The 16,063-nt window shown below is 36.2% G+C and overlaps 2 protein-coding genes across 2 annotated transcripts in view; one reads left to right on the top strand and one right to left on the bottom strand.

The window, feature by feature from the left end:
• The window catches only part of cdk5rap3 (CDK5 regulatory subunit associated protein 3), a 312,712-nt gene that overhangs the window by 207,153 nt on the left and 89,496 nt on the right, over window positions 1-16,063 (bottom strand). The window lies entirely within an intron of this gene.
• myo1d (myosin 1D) overlaps window positions 1-16,063 on the top strand; it is a 120,325-nt gene that overhangs the window by 37,605 nt on the left and 66,657 nt on the right. Inside the window, exons 12-16 of the mRNA XM_033984485.2 lie at window positions 4,040-4,110; window positions 6,426-6,500; window positions 7,591-7,723; window positions 8,904-9,070; window positions 11,924-12,131. Of these exons, the coding sequence (XP_033840376.1) occupies window positions 4,040-4,110; window positions 6,426-6,500; window positions 7,591-7,723; window positions 8,904-9,070; window positions 11,924-12,131 (654 nt within the window). The remainder of the gene's footprint in view (window positions 1-4,039; window positions 4,111-6,425; window positions 6,501-7,590; window positions 7,724-8,903; window positions 9,071-11,923; window positions 12,132-16,063) is intronic.

A 16,063-nucleotide genomic window follows, 5' to 3' on the forward strand; every position in this document is an offset into this window, starting at 1 on the left:
GGGGCTGTCATTCCACCTCATATTTACATAGAAATAAGCAGAAAGTTGGCGTAATCTCCTAATCTGTGTAATCTTGGCCCGTATCTGCGCTTGTGTTTTGGAGTGTAACTGATGTAGATGGATGAGGGCTCTGTGGCTTCCTGCAGCTTCAGTCTGTCCGTATAATACTGCATCTGTGTGTCTGTCTGCTCCTCGTTGTTTGTTTCAGTGTGGATTAGTGTTTACTTTTAAAATATTTGAGGTGGTTTGGGCCTTTTTTTTTCTTCTCCCAGACCGGCTGAGATTGTCAAAGGATTTAATTTCCTACACTAGGCTCAAAATAGTCTTTTTATTAAAGGAATTTGTCTTTTTAATAGCGTTTCCTTCCCCTTTGTTCGGAGCAGATTAATACTGGCAATAAAACTCAAAAATGTTCTTTAATGTGTTTTGGGGAGCTTTTTGGCCCTAGTAATTTTTTTCTATTTTATTATTTGGACAGGAGTCAAGGTCCAACGCTGTTTAAAATGTCTCAAATGTTTGCCAGTGCAATATGGGAAATTACTGGCCTCCAAGATCAACCTCAGATTAAACTCACTAATCTCTAAACCTCAAGTGACCGCAACTAAACTAATTCTACTCACTAAGCAGAAGAAGAAGAAGCCGTATAATACAAAATATGAGATAAACTAGGACTAGACCAGGTCTAGCCCAGGCCAAAGAACTAAAATGAACCACATGTTTTGGCCTGGTATACCCCCTATCCTCTAATAGGGACGGTCCCATGTGGAATTTTGAGCCAACACGACAATATTGAAGACTTTTCTTTCAAATCTGGTCGACAACCAACATTTTCTGATACCTGGGACTGTCATAACACATTTTGAAGTGCGATATATTGCTGAAGTAAGTGTTAATATTGAAACCAGACCCTAATGTAGAATTATCCACAAAAAGTATTCTAAATGTACAAAATTGTAATAGTTAATAGTTAATTTGTGTCTCTAAATTGTCGTAGAAGCTTAAATCTCATCGTATTACCTAAAAATAACCAAAAAATACCCACGATAAATACTGACCCCCCAAAAATGATTGTTCCATCTGTTATGTATTGAACAAGGAGTCGCTATAGTACATAAACGACAAAAGCCACTGACACTTTTAAATCTCCAATAGCCCCTATAATTATTAAGTTATACACACCAAATTCTAGCAGTAGATAAACTGAACCTTCTGAGATTTTTGGCAATATATACGGTTATAATTGTTCACTTACATTTGAACTTATCACTACTAAAACTAGAGGAAGCAAAAGCATTTCCGGGCTTATTTGATCCTCAATATTACATTTTAAGTCGTTTATTGTCTGAAGTTTATTCACAAATATCTTTTCTTTAAGATCGCCCCACAGGAAGAAATCAGGACTAGTCAGGTCTGTGGAGATCACATACTGCCCCCTGTCTTTGAAAATGACTTATTATTCCTTTAATGGCATTGACTCTTGGGGCATCTCTGGTATTAAAATGTCGACTGTAACACCACTGGGTTTCTGAATTTGACCCATGTGACTCAAAGTACCACTGTACAATGAGGGTTCATTCCTCAGTGCTATATTTGCTCATATTAATGTCGGAAGAGTAGTTCTAAATGCTCTGAAAAATTGAAAGAAAAATATTTAGAAACAAAAGAGTTATGAGTTTTTTTCAACTGTCACTGACTTTTGGGCCATTTTGTACCTACTGATACCGATACTAAGATTTTAAAGTTGATAGTAAGGCCCACAAATTTCTGTAAAGTTATATTAACGTTCACAGATCACAGAGAAACTTTTTTTTTTTTTTTTAAAGATAATGACAAAAATGTATTTATCTGGATGATGGTGTAAACATACAGCCATATTTGTATCCTAACTGCCCTTCTGTTTCCATATTTACTCAGTCCTCAGTTCAAAATCACAAATCTGGTGCATTGATTACAAACTGGACTGGACGCTGGTGAAATTTTTGATATTTGGCAAAAACTGACGCTACAATATAGATATTTGCATCAATATATATTGCCCATGCCTACCCCAAAGGTCCCGTTAGCACAGGTTTAGCACCAGTGTTTATGTTCTCTTCTAAAACGAGCCTGGCTGTTGTTGTGAATGGAGACGTGTTTACAAAGGAGGTGACTCACTGCCTCTTCACTGTGCCACAAATGAATGAGAGGAATATACTCCTTACTACTTACAGCCTCACAAAATAGCACCAAGTCTTTTCTTTCTTCTTTTTCTATCTTTTCTTATAAATCCTAACCACTTTTGGCTTCCCCCTTTGTCTTTCTCTGCATTATATTTTAATCCACGTCCCAGGTGTAAACAGTGCTCCTTCTTCTGCTTGTTATCGACAGCTTTAATCTCAGACAGTGCATCCAGCCTGCTGTTCTTTTATGCTAATGACTCCATCAGTATGTGCTGCTCTGGCGTTATGGCAGTATGGAAGGAACCTGAATACATAAGGTGCCTGAAGAGCTTCCACTCCCCAATAGAAATTCAGAAATCCATGGGATTTTGCCTAGTCTTTGGAAATGCAGTGTGCTCTGTTGCTTAAAGGGCCTGTATTACGCTATTTTTGAATCTGTTATGTTGTTTCCTCATCAAAAACATACCTGGAGTTGTGTTTTGTTTCATTCACACATGTTTAAAACACAAACCCTGCATATTTAGGCTGAGTTCTTCTCTCCAACACAAAACACTCTGTTCACCTTGTGATGTAATACAGGAAGTGCTCCACTGTTTTTTTGGGTTTTTTTTAAATTACCTGCACCTTCACTAGAATCATTTGGATAATTTCAGAACTGGAATTGCAGATCTCTATGGAACTAACAGTAAAAGGCTGTTAATTTGCACATTACCACGACATGACATCACAAGGTGGAGCAGAGCAGTTTGAGCTTTAGACAGACTATTAATAAATAAATTACTCAAACTTGTGCAAATGAAACAAAACACAACTCCAAGTATGTTTTTTGAAGGGGTAACAGCATTATTACATGGCTTAAAGCTCACAAGAATAAATTTTATATAGTATAGGACCTTTAAAGCCACACTACGTAACTTTTTCTGGTAGAGACTTATTGGTTGCGTTTGTTTGGTTACAATTTTTTATAGCTGAAAAAAATACATTAAAAAACATGCAAGGTCGCCTCTCCACAGACCTCTAACTTGGGGCGTCACATGATTGTTTCCATGGAGATAGGAAAGTTCAATGCCAAACTGAAACATTCCAGACAAAGCAGAAACAACCATATAGCGGACCATCAACCAGAGAAGTACCTTTTTAAAACTTACTAAAACCCAAATTCACAGTAAAAGGCTTCAGAAATGTTGACATTTATATCAAATAATGTTGCGTTGTTTTTGTATTTGTTCTGCACAAATATTACCTGTAGTTGTAGCATATTGTAATTGCCTCGTTTATGTTTTATAGTTTTAGTTTAACTGAAAACATCCAAATCTAATATAGCTGGAGCCAAAGGGCCTCATTAGCAGCTCTGTCACAGCTCTTCTGTGTGATCTAAAACACTATACAGTGGGGCTCATTATCACACTCGCACTTTTAAGGATCTTCTACAGCCCCTTGAATTATTATTATTAGCTGTATTTTACCTTTTACCTTTTTCCTTTAAGACTTTAACTTACTGCTAGACTAGTAATCTGGTAGTAGTAGTAGTATATACAGTGGTGGGATGTAACAAAGTAAAAGCAGTAAAGTACAATACTGTTTTGGGTATCTGTTCTTTACTTTTTACTTACTTAACCACATTTGAGACCAGGTATTTGTACTTTCTACTCCACTACATTTTTGAACAGGTATTCAACATTTTTTTAACAGTATTTTTTATGATTGTTGGCCCTGTTGAAAAGGCTGAAAATACTTTAAGTAAACAAAAATTTTACTTAAGTAGATTTTTTCATGTGATACTACCTGTCTAAAGAAATACTGTCAAATATTTGAGTAGAGTTGTATTAGTTGAATGTTGGTTGTATTAACTCGGTGTACTCTGTGCTTTTTTTCCACAGCTGGCCCCAACTGACAAGACTCTGGAGTTTGACAGAGATTTCCGCATCAGACATTATGCTGGGGATGTCGTGTAAGTAACCCCAAAATATGAATTCACAAAATACTTTTACCAGCATAGTACAATTCTTCATATTTCTATCATGTATTTTTTTAGAATTTTATTTTGGCCCAATATGTTACACTGGAAGTAAGAGTCAAAATGTTTTTATAGACATTGTTAAAAGTAAAATTTATTTGAGTTTTGGGGTAATTGTATTTATTAGTAGATTTCTTAACCTGAAATGACTACTAATAGTATTTTTCATGTGTACTTTGGCAGCGGTATTTGTTCTAAAGAACATTATTATCCACCACTAGTTTAAGGCATATTGAAATAAACAAGGGTGTGTATTTTAAAGCAGACCTATTATGCAAAATTGACTTTTCAGTAATTTTACCCATGTTATAGTTGTTTCCCCTTCTCATTTACCCTCCCGAAGTTGTTTTTGAAGTGATTCATGTTTGTTTCAGCAGTGTTTAATCACTTTCAAGACGACGTATTACCGATAAATCCTGTTTTCACCGTCACCAGCATACGCCCTCTGCTCTGTGCTTACCTCGTTCTTCAATTTTATTATCTTAATCGATGATAGACAGGGTTTGGCAGTCACATCGGGTCCCAATGGCCACCGCAGCTTTCTAACGCGGAAGTCAGTGAACCTGTTTCTTTTATTAAGTCTTTTTAGATCAATATTGCGATTTAAAATGTACAAATTATAACGTAATGATCCACGGGTGTCAGAGATTATAACTATATACAGTAGGACACAAGCACAATAAGTCTTCTTTAAGGAATAGTGAAATAAACAAGGGTGTGTGTTTTATTTATTTCGGTGTGCATGTGAACACAGCCACAGATTTCATGTCAAAATTTCCTTTCGTTGCACCCATAGATTTTAATTGCACATGTTACCAAATATACCTAGACCACTCGCCCCTTGCACCTCTGGGGTACTTGACATGCTAAGCTAAGCCTCTAAACAGTGCTTTTAGGGCACATGTTGATCCCACTTGCGCAGGCTAAGTGTCCTGCTCTACGGGGACACTGATGGAGGGACAGGGGCTAAACCGGGGGTGTTGATAGATCCCTCAGCCACTTAAACCAAGCAGGAGACTAAGAGCCCTTTTTACCTCAGCAGGGGTTATAATAGCCTGGTTATTAAGACGACTTAGTGTGGCCCAGGTCGTTAGGTTTTAGTCCGACTTATTGGCAAGGAATTATTTTAGTTCTGTTATGTTTTAGGATTTATAACACAAAAAAAAAGAAAAAATAAGGGGAATAAAAATTTGTGTTTTGGATGTTTGCAAGATCACTGTTTAATGTTCAGAAATACTGGGTCTATACGATACGATTTAAACGCCGTAAAAATGTTGAATTAATATATTCTATAACTCATTACACATGCTAACTAAGTACTCAAGTGTTTTAGTTTTTTATTACAATAGTGTACATTTAGAATAGATCATTTTTGTGGTATAAATCTGCTCTTGGGTCATTGTCAGTGGCATAAATTAGTTTTAATATTGTTTATTTTGAAGTTCGATGTATTACTGAAGTAAATACAGATGATATTTTATCGTGACAGGCCTTGTAACGTGGAGTATAAGAAGTTGTTCTACTTTGCATTAAAGATGTCTAGGATATTTGGTTAATCAGTTGTGATTATTCAGGTCCCAAAAATAAAAAACAACTAAAAAGTGATAATTAATAATCCCAAAATTTGTTTTAATTTAACCTCCACAATCTCGAAATGTGAGATACTTTTTGATCTGTCACATAACCTTTCTTTATCATTCAGGAAATATGACTTCTTAAAGCTAGTCACGCACCTGAGGGATGAACATAATTGACAGCTGTAATAAAAGAACATGTGGGTTTCACTGTTGTTTGGTCGTAGTGTTGATAATTGTGAATACTCAAAAAATTGGTCTATTTTCACAATAAACAATACAATTTTAGATTATTGTGACTACTATGCATCTCTCTACTAATCATCATAGGGCAAAGATAACATATTCATTTATAAGATCCAATAAAATAAGAAATAAAAACCATATGCTGTGAACATGAGCTCCATTAGGACATTTTTATTAGAGCCATTATCCTCAACTAAATAATCCATGTTTGGACAAGATGTCTTCAGCCGCGCCACATAAAATCAATGCTTTGAATAGACTTTTGTTTTGAATGTCCTTCTAGTTCGTACAAGGTAAAACATTAATGCACGCTTGCATAACTGAATTACAGAATGTGATTATAAAATTTAGCTTTCAGAGAAGAGGATCTGGCCATTATTATGTGCAAATTCAGCTGTGTTAATGTGCCCTCTTCTCCTTTTTTCCTAGGTACTCGGTGGTTGGGTTTATTGATAAGAACAAAGACACTCTGTTCCAGGACTTCAAGAGGCTCCTCTATAACAGGTAAACCCCCTCAACCCCCTACTCTGTCCCCCCTCAACTCCACCACCCCTGCCCCCATCGCCCACCACCCGCATCACACGCTCCTTCAGTATTTCACACATACTTTGATTACATTACCTGCTTGAATGACACAAGCCAGTACACCTAATCTCCTCTCTGTGGGCTCTTAACCCCCTTCACCACTTACCCATTTTTTTCTATTACCCACAGTGAATATAAATGTGGGGCTTTTGCAGTAGGAGGGAAAATGGTATGATGAATGTCTAGGCCTATAGTACATACGATAATGGTTTTGTCATGAATAAAGGTTACATGTACCTTGGTCATGGAATGGAATAATCAAGGTAATGTCTTGAACAGTTTGACCATTTACCAGTTAATAATATGGAAACAACATACCGGTATTTTTATATAGCATTTTTCCACCTTCAAAGCACTCAAAGCACTTTGCATCAAGGAACATGGTAAAAGCCAAAGTCTGACCAATCAACCATTGATGTTTATGTCAAGAGCAGGATTCGAACTGCCAACCTTTGGAACAAACACTCTACCTACTGAGCTACTGTCACCCATTACCACGAAAAATTGAAGCATTTTTCTTAGAGAATTTAATGGGTTAAGATTATGAGTAATTATATTCTAATTACCATTATTACATTTTATTAAATGCTTTGTTGCTATTTCCTAACATAATGGTAACTCTGTGCTGTGAACTATTACCAGGATGTTATTCTAAATCAATTTGTTCTGCAGCTACTGCCTTTAACTCACTTCTCCGTGCCATCTCTAATGTCCATGGGATTCAGAGTGATGAGAATCTAGGAGTGTTGCCACAGCGGTGAACAATTTAAAGAGTATATTATATCTTTTGAATGGGGAAATGTCCTCAAAATGCTGCATGTAACAATAAGCTGAAACCCATAAATAGTTGTTTTGGCTCTTTTTCCTGGTTAATATTGGTTCAGATTTTGAAACGGGTGGTATTAGACAGATCTGAAACAGTATCCTAAAATGTAATCTACTTAAAATCCCTATAGAACACAATAAATCAAATGTTAAATGTATAATCTGTTACTATTCTTATGCACAGTTCCAACCCAGTGCTTAAAGGGATGTGGCCGGAGGGTAAGCTTCGGATCACGGAGGTCACCAAACGACCTCTCACCGCGGCGACGCTCTTCAAAAACTCCATGATCTCACTGGTGGAGAACCTGGCGTGCAAGGTGAGGGGGCATGTCTCTTAGCAACCGCAACAATTGCACACTGTATTGAGCCAGGATTAGTCTTATCCACTGATTAAATTCACCGTCATTTGTTGAAATTAAAGTAAAAGGGGCCAAAGGGTGCATTACATATACTGTATAATCAAAATGACATGTGGTATTATAAAATTACACTGAGACACTAGTGACCTTTTTAATAACGGCTGGTTGCAGAAACAAGTAAAAAAAAAAATCTATATCTTCACAGCGTTCAGTTTTATGAGCCTTTTTTCATTTTTGTCCTCACTAATTTACAGTAAATGCATGTGAAAAAAATAATTTGCATAATGTAGTGATGGAAGAAGTACTCAGTTTTGTTACTTAACTAAAAGTACAGATACTGGAGCAAAAAATACTCAAGTAAAAGTAAAAATATCACATGAAAAAATGTACTTAACCAAAAGTATTAAAGTACCTGTTTAAAAATGTACTTAAGGAGTAAAAAGTAAAAGTATTTGGTTCAGATTTTCAGGTCTTATCAAGCTTCAAATGTAGTGATTTTGATACAGATTTTGTTCAGTAGAAACAATCGAATCAATAGTTTTTCCTACCTGTTTTTATTTGGATATTTTTATTTGCTCAAACTGCAAATATGTTAAAAAAAAAAAACTCTCAGACTTTTCAGCAGATCTCAGACAATAATAAAAAAAAATACTTTACAGTCCAGTTCAAAAATGTAATGGAGTAGAAAGTACAGATACCTGCTCTGAGGTGTAGTGAAGTAAAAGTAAAAAGTATCCACTTGAAAATGTACTTAAGTAAAAATTTTAGGTGTTGCTGTACTTTACTTAAGTATAGTACTTTACTACTTTTACTTCATTATGTTTCGCCACTGGCACAATGAAATATTATATTACTTAAATTTAAACCGTTTACTGGAAAGTTAGTAACCTTTTAGAACAAATACTTATACTTTGACTTTGATTGACCTGCTGAATGATTTTTATAGAGCCAACTTCGAAAACTCATACGTGAAATAAAGTCCTTCTAATTAAGGACTAGCATGAATTACACTTCACTATATTGTGTTAGCAAAGATTATACCTTTTAATAAACATAACCTGCCATCAGCTGCACAGTGATCCCTATACTTTTATTTCTGTATGTAATAATTATTCAGTAATGTCTCCCCCTGATCCAGGAGCCCTATTACGTCCGCTGCATTAAGCCTAACGATGTGAAGTCGCCCCTGCTGTTCGAGATGCAGCGCTGTCAGCACCAGGTGGAGTACCTGGGTCTGCTGGAGAACGTCCGTGTGCGCAGGGCGGGCTTCGCGTACCGCCAGACCTACCCCCGCTTCCTACAAAGGTACACGACCAGCAGGGGGCAACGGAGAAAATCATCTGTACAAATAATGTTGCATCTGAGGCTCAGTGTTTAGAGCAGTCACCCACAAACATAAAGGTTTTTACAGACATACAGCAAGAGATCATGGGAAATATCATGTGACAAAATAAACCTACAGCTCTGGCTCAGTGGTTAGTGCAGTTGCCCACAAACGTGAAGGTGAAGGCTTCTGAAAATCTGTATAATTCTTAGTATTTAATATTATTTGATCACAAAAAAAAAAAAAAAAAAAAATAGATTCTCAAAGTTATTGCTTAAAAACCCCAGGGGGAAAAACTTTGGACATGCCTCTGCTTGATCCTGCTCTAGCCATACTATTATTGTGCCTTTTTTTGTGTATGTAAATGTGATGTGTGAGTGAGTTGGAGCAGATTTACAGTCACACTTCAGTCAACCTCAGGGCAGCTGTGGCTACCAAAGACATTTACAGCCAGTGAGGAAAAGTGACATATAAACAAACGCCTTTTCATATGTTACTACTATACATTTGTTATTACAGAAACAGAAAAGCTGCAATTGTGCTTAAAAAATAACTATAGAATGTGTTAAGTTGAAATGGTCTCTTGTAAACATAAACCTAGTTATTTTTTATGTTTACGTCTGTATTTTAAAATGTCCTGAATGAAAGATCTTGGCTGAGTATTAGCTGGTCTGTCCTAACTGCAGAGAGCACATTTCTCTTACATAATTCTAATCAGTTGCTTTTTAATCTGGTCCTGGAGCTAATCAAACAGATCCATAGACACAGCCCCAAATGTAACTCAGCACTTTGATGTTTTAAATGGAAAATGTGCGACGCTTCACAAGGCCTGGGGATGAGCAGCAATAATTGTAAGTTTCTAATGGGGACCCCTCAACCTAAAAAAAACCCATGTGATTAAGCAGCAGCGTCCGTATAATATGTCATAGTGTTGCCATGCCAACACAACTGTTACACAAAGGAGTCGCTCCGTACCTGATACTGATTTTTTAATAGAATATGGCTTTAAATTCATCTGGCATTTATTCCTTTACATGTTTTTTTTCCAGCCTTGAAAAACATTGCATCTTCCTGTACCTAACCTGTAACTTGCGTGTTTCCTTGGAGATAGGTTTAAATTTAACGCCATACCGCGTGACATTCACCATGGAAAGAAGCAGGCGGCATTCAATTCAAATTCAGTCATTCAAAAAAAATTCAGATTTATTCAAAAGTTACATAATGCATTTTTGTTTTACTATGTGGCCTTAGTTCTGAGTGAGTTTTATTATCAAATACTACACGGGTAATGTTTTTTTTTTCCCACTCTACATGGCACATTGAACCACATAAACAAACTCTTTAAAAACGGTTCAGCCGATCCCGTTTTCCCCAGATGTCCGTAACACCCACTGACCTCAGCAAGTCACACGCTGTACCAACACAGAGGATTAAGTAATGAGTTTTTGCATAACCTCTCATCTTGTGCCAATCCCCCTCGCTGGTGTCTTTGGACTTACATCACACGCGCAGTACTAGGTCAGTGTGAAGTGACAAGTAATTATATCCTGTCTCTTTTCTCCGGGATAATGTTTTCTTTCAAATGGTGTCAGTTCGGTTTGAGAACAACCGTTGTAAGTCGCTCATTCACAAAGTCTCACAAATTAAATCTTTGCACAAAAAGTGTCCATTTTGTCCCTATAGAGCAGGGGTGTCCAAATTGTCATGATAATTACTATATCAACTTGTCATTCAATATATGAAAGTTGGAACAATATATTTTGGGCTTCAGTGTTTATCGTGAGTACTTTTCTTTACAAAAGTGGAGAGAATTTGGGTATTTTTGTTGTGATACAAAAAGTTTTGAGCTGTGGAGGGGTGAATAAGTCTCTTTTAAGGCTAATTATTGGTACATTCTTCTGTTTATTTGTTGCAGATCATGTCTTTTAATGAAACACTGGGATTATCTTGTATTATTTAAATCTTAATTAGTTTCATAAAGTAGTTTCAATATTATCGTTTATCACAATATTTCTCTGTAGCAGTATATTGTGCTTCAAAATGTGTTTTGTGACGGGCCTAGTCCAAACGATGACTAATGCAACTCTCAGAGCAGTTTCTGTTTGCCCTCAGGCTGACGGCTAATTTGGCCTAAATGGCTAAAAGTAAATACTTTTTACTGCAAATTCTCGAAGATTTCTGTCATCATAACTTAAATAATTAACATTTTGATTTGATATAAACTTAACATAAATGTTCCGAGCCTTATTAAAGATGTAGTAGCTCAGTCAAACCTAAGTCAAATGAAACATTTTAATAAATCTCTTGAAGGTTCTTCTTTCCCTTAGTGAAAAATGTTTGGACACCCCTACTATAGAGGATATACATTAGTGTATTTAAAGTGGAAATAGGACAACCTAGAACACATATTATAAATGCACAATCTTCCTGCATTTTAAATGATGTTGTAATGCAATATTTATAAACCTATCTGTGTACTTGGATATGGAGATGTGGAATTCAAATGATGTTTAAAGTTAATCAAATGTAAAAAATTTTTATGAAAATTGTTCTATGCACAACATTTTTCATAATGTAAAAGTTGGCGGTTTCCAGAGCTAAAATCATCTGCAGACCAGATCCCCCTTGAAAAAGATATCTCAATCTCAACTGTGTTCTCCTGGTTAAATACAGGTTAAACTAAAACATACCTTAACCTTTAGCACACACTGCATAAATACCTTTGGACCTTACCCATATACTGTGTATTAGTGTGATTTTCTTCTCTTATGTCTTGGTCATTTGTTTTTTTTCTTTGCTATGCATCATTTCATGATATGTTTTATCTGTTTTAGATACAAGATGATCTCAAAGTTCACTTGGCCCAATCACGATTTGGGATCAGACAAAGCAGCGGTGAAGAGTCTGCTGAAGTCCTGTGGGTTTGAGCACGACGTCGCCTATGGCAACACCAAAGTCTTCATCCGGACCCCCCGCACCCTGTTCAACCTGGAGGAGCAGAGGGCCGAGATGGTCAAGAGGATCGTCCTGTTTCTGCAGAAGGTGAGGCCAGCGGTTTTCATTCATAATCTTATTCATATTTGTCATCTGTCTGTCCATTGGTTTCAGAATTATGAATTATTTGGATCATTGCCATAGAGATTAACACATTAAAAGAATATATTATATCTTTTGAAATAGAAAAAGTACTCAAAATGTTTTGTATAACAGGAAGTTGAAACCCATGAATAAACCAAGAGAAGAAGAGTCTTATGGTTAAAGAGTTCAGGTCCCAGGTCCCAGGTTCTAGGTTCTAGGTTCAATTCCCAATGCCGAGGCGCCTTTCTGTTTGGAGTTTTGCATGTTCCATAGGATTTATCAAATTACTCCAGTTTCCATTACCTCTAAAACATATACAATCTTTCTCCATGGCTCATTAAGGCTAATTAGATGTAGTTTTTATAAGTGTTATCAATTAATCCCCCAACTCCCCTGATGACAAGATTCCAACTCTCAGTGGAATAGTCCTGGTTAATTAATAAAGAAATTAAATATTTAACAGAAAAAAATAGCAAACTGGCACATTCTTGGAAATTATGCATAGTTGAGGTGCCTAGATTTTGGAAACTAAGAGTCTTTGGTGGCGCTGGATGAAGTACTCAATTTTGTTACCTAAGTAAAAGTACAGATTCAAATGTACTCAAGCAAAATATGAAAAGTATGAAAAGTACTTTTTACTTTTCAGTCCAGTTCATGTGTCAAATGTTGTGTAGAAAGTGCAGATACCTTCTCTTAAATGTAGTGACGTAAAAGTATCCACTGTAAAATTGACTTACAGATGCCTAAAAATTCTACTTAACTACAGTACTTTACTACTTGTACTCTGTTACCTTCTACCACTGGTCTTTGGTCAGTAGAGAAAACCAAAATACTATAGGAGAGCTTGGAGAGGCCTAATTCTGCTAACCTGCATCACACCTGTTTTGAAAAGTAATATCTTAATACGCAGAATGGACATAAATGTAATGGTTAAGCTCATAAATCTATCATTCATAATGGTATCACTCCCAGTGCTGTGTTTCCAATGGTGATTGCCATTGAGGCGACTATTAAGTGATTAGCCGCCTACAACACAGTCATAAAAGATGTGATTTATCTTCTCTGAATCATGTCCACATTTAAATTCAGCCTCTTCATTCTGCATTTCAATAACCTCCGAGCCTTGGGTCCACTTATACAAGCTCTGAGTATTTCTGGACCACATTACATCTTGTCTGAATACCATTTCTGCTGCAGTTCTTTCTGAAGGACTCTTGCTTCTTTCTTAAACTTACTGAACCTGTGCCCACACAGTATATATTAAATAAAATACACACTGACATGTTCACACATTCTTCTCAAGGGCTCACTAAAGTTATTTTTATCCCAGATTCGTTATCAAAACACAAACTTCTGTATTTTATAACCTAGCTTTTTGAAATCACAAAAATGTTGATAACTGCATATTTTAGGACTGTGGCGTCATTTATTTAAAAACATTATTTAAATAGTTTAAATGCCCACTTGTACGTTTTGGTGAGGTTGACCAGCTATGGTAATTGCTTTTGATCGTAATTGAAATTATGATTATTTGAATCAATTATTTATTATTATTAACTAATTTGAATAGAAAATGTAGAATATCATTGTCATGTTTTAGGCATGGGATAGGACCTCATGCCACAAGATCTCACAAGACCAAATTTATACACGAGAAAATGAGAAAAATGATCTCATGAGATTTTTTTCCCTGATATGTTTGCATTTGGATTGGACAATGAAGGGTTAAATGCTGGTGAGTGATTTTTAGAAGCTGTAGTTCCAAAAACCAGAGCTACAGTGACAGAAAAAGGACTGAATAAAATATATTTAAAAATGCAAAGGCCAAAACTGTGAACTGAACAACGCCAGTTATTTATTATAATGTACATCAAAATCTCAGTTTGTGTCGATCTCGTGGACCTCATCTCGCCTGTCGTTTTGTCTCGTGGGAATCCTGTCTTGTCTCACTCAAGCTCCCATGTCACTTTATACAAAACTGAATACATTTTTTTTTTATCACTTCATTTTGTATAATTGATAGGTGCGAATGTAATCCCAATTAAACTTTGATTAACTGCACAGCCCTACCATTTCAGCATTTTTGCAGTACTTTTGTGTCACTTTTTCCCCCCTTCAGTATTCATATGTATGACAGCTGGACTATTGTCAGTCAGTGGTGCTTAAGTGCTTGTTTTCCTGTTTTGACGTCAGCTCGGGGGGAGATTTTCTGAGATGTGATTATTGTGACGACCTGACACGTGTCAGATCAGCACCGGGGGAAAAGTCTCAGTGATAGATGGCATGTTTGGTCCAATTAAACGCTCTTTGCAAGTCTCCTGGAGGTTTCAGACGGGCAGGAGGCTATATATCAGTCTGTCAGCTATGATGTGTGTCGTGTATATGTAAAATGTAAGCCCCATATATTTGTCAACATTTAAAGGCGGGGAGTCTTGATGCGAATTAAATAGGTTTGGTTGCTGTCAGATCGTAGGCAGAAGTCACTATTGCTGGTTTCAGATGGTTTTCAGATTATGTCACGTTCTATAGGCCATGGGGGGACGGCTAAAATGAATATTATTAAAATGTATTTCTTTGTTGTCATACAAAACATTAATGGGTAGGCCTTTCACGAAAATTACTTTATTGACTTATTGTTCCATATATGATAGATGGAACAATCATTTTCGGGGTCTATATTTATTGTGTGTACATTTTCTTAGTATTAGTGGGGAATTTCTTGTTAGTTTTCTCTTCTACGATAAGATTTGAACTGTAGAGGGTTGAATTATCACCCACTAAAGTGACGCATTCTGCTGTTTATTTATTGCAGTTTTTAACCATATTATACATTTAGAATAATTTTGGGGGATAATCCTGCTTTATCATGTCAGTGCCATAGATTAGTTTCAATATTATCGTTTGTCGTCTATATGTTCTTCAGCAATATATCGTATTTAAAAATGTGTTAATGTGACAGGCCTATTAATGAGTCTAGTTACTAACTGAAATCATCAGGTTAAACCATTGTGAATTTACCTTTTTGAAATTTAATCATAATGTACAATGTAATTCTCTCTCTTCTCTCAGATTGGGAAAATTGACCAATCCACACATTCAAGAATCTGAAAACGACCAATTTCATATGGATGAGTGGAAATATCTCACAATATTGGACCTTTTATACAGTGATAAGGTCCTGGTACACATATACACACACTAGCAAAAGACAATAATTATGGCTTGAACAGAAAGGGTTGCAGTGGACCATGCTAAGGTCCATTGTTGCCATTGGAGACGAGACCAAAATATCTGCTCTGTTTTCATCTTTTTTCTTGTCTTCAGTTTGAGAAATTCCTCCACACCACGTAGCTTTCATGTTGGGTTCTCACTGAGCTAGGAAAGGTATCCAGCCAAATTAACTCCTGCGTTTATTGATCGTATGACCTCTGTATTGACTGAAGTGACCCTTGGTAAGCCCCTCCTACACACATCCCAGACTTGTGTTCGTCTGCCCCTCTCGAGTCTTATCCCTGTATCTCCCTGTGCGTCTCGCCTTTGATGGTAATAAAAGGGAAACCCAGAGGAAATAGCTTCTTTTCACCGAAACAAACATCACAGCATGGCAGAGTTATATAAAATTTAATTTATATATGTTTTTACTAAAGGAAAATATTGATTAATTTGCACAGATATCGACCTTGAGTTTTTCCTTGAAGATATTAAGAATGTTAGCTCTGGTATTAAAGAAAAGCTCATTTTAACTGCAAAGACAAGGTTCATGGTTTATTTAGACCAACAGATAAATTCACTCACATACGTCTGCATCAACCACCATCTTATTTCTGTCTTATAAACTTTATTTAATAAAAATTGATATTGCCATGATGTTCTCTTCTTGGTACAGTTCAGACTTC

Source organism: Periophthalmus magnuspinnatus, chromosome 19 (assembly GCF_009829125.3).
Source record: "Periophthalmus magnuspinnatus isolate fPerMag1 chromosome 19, fPerMag1.2.pri, whole genome shotgun sequence".
Lineage (NCBI taxonomy): Eukaryota > Metazoa > Chordata > Actinopteri > Gobiiformes > Gobiidae > Periophthalmus > Periophthalmus magnuspinnatus.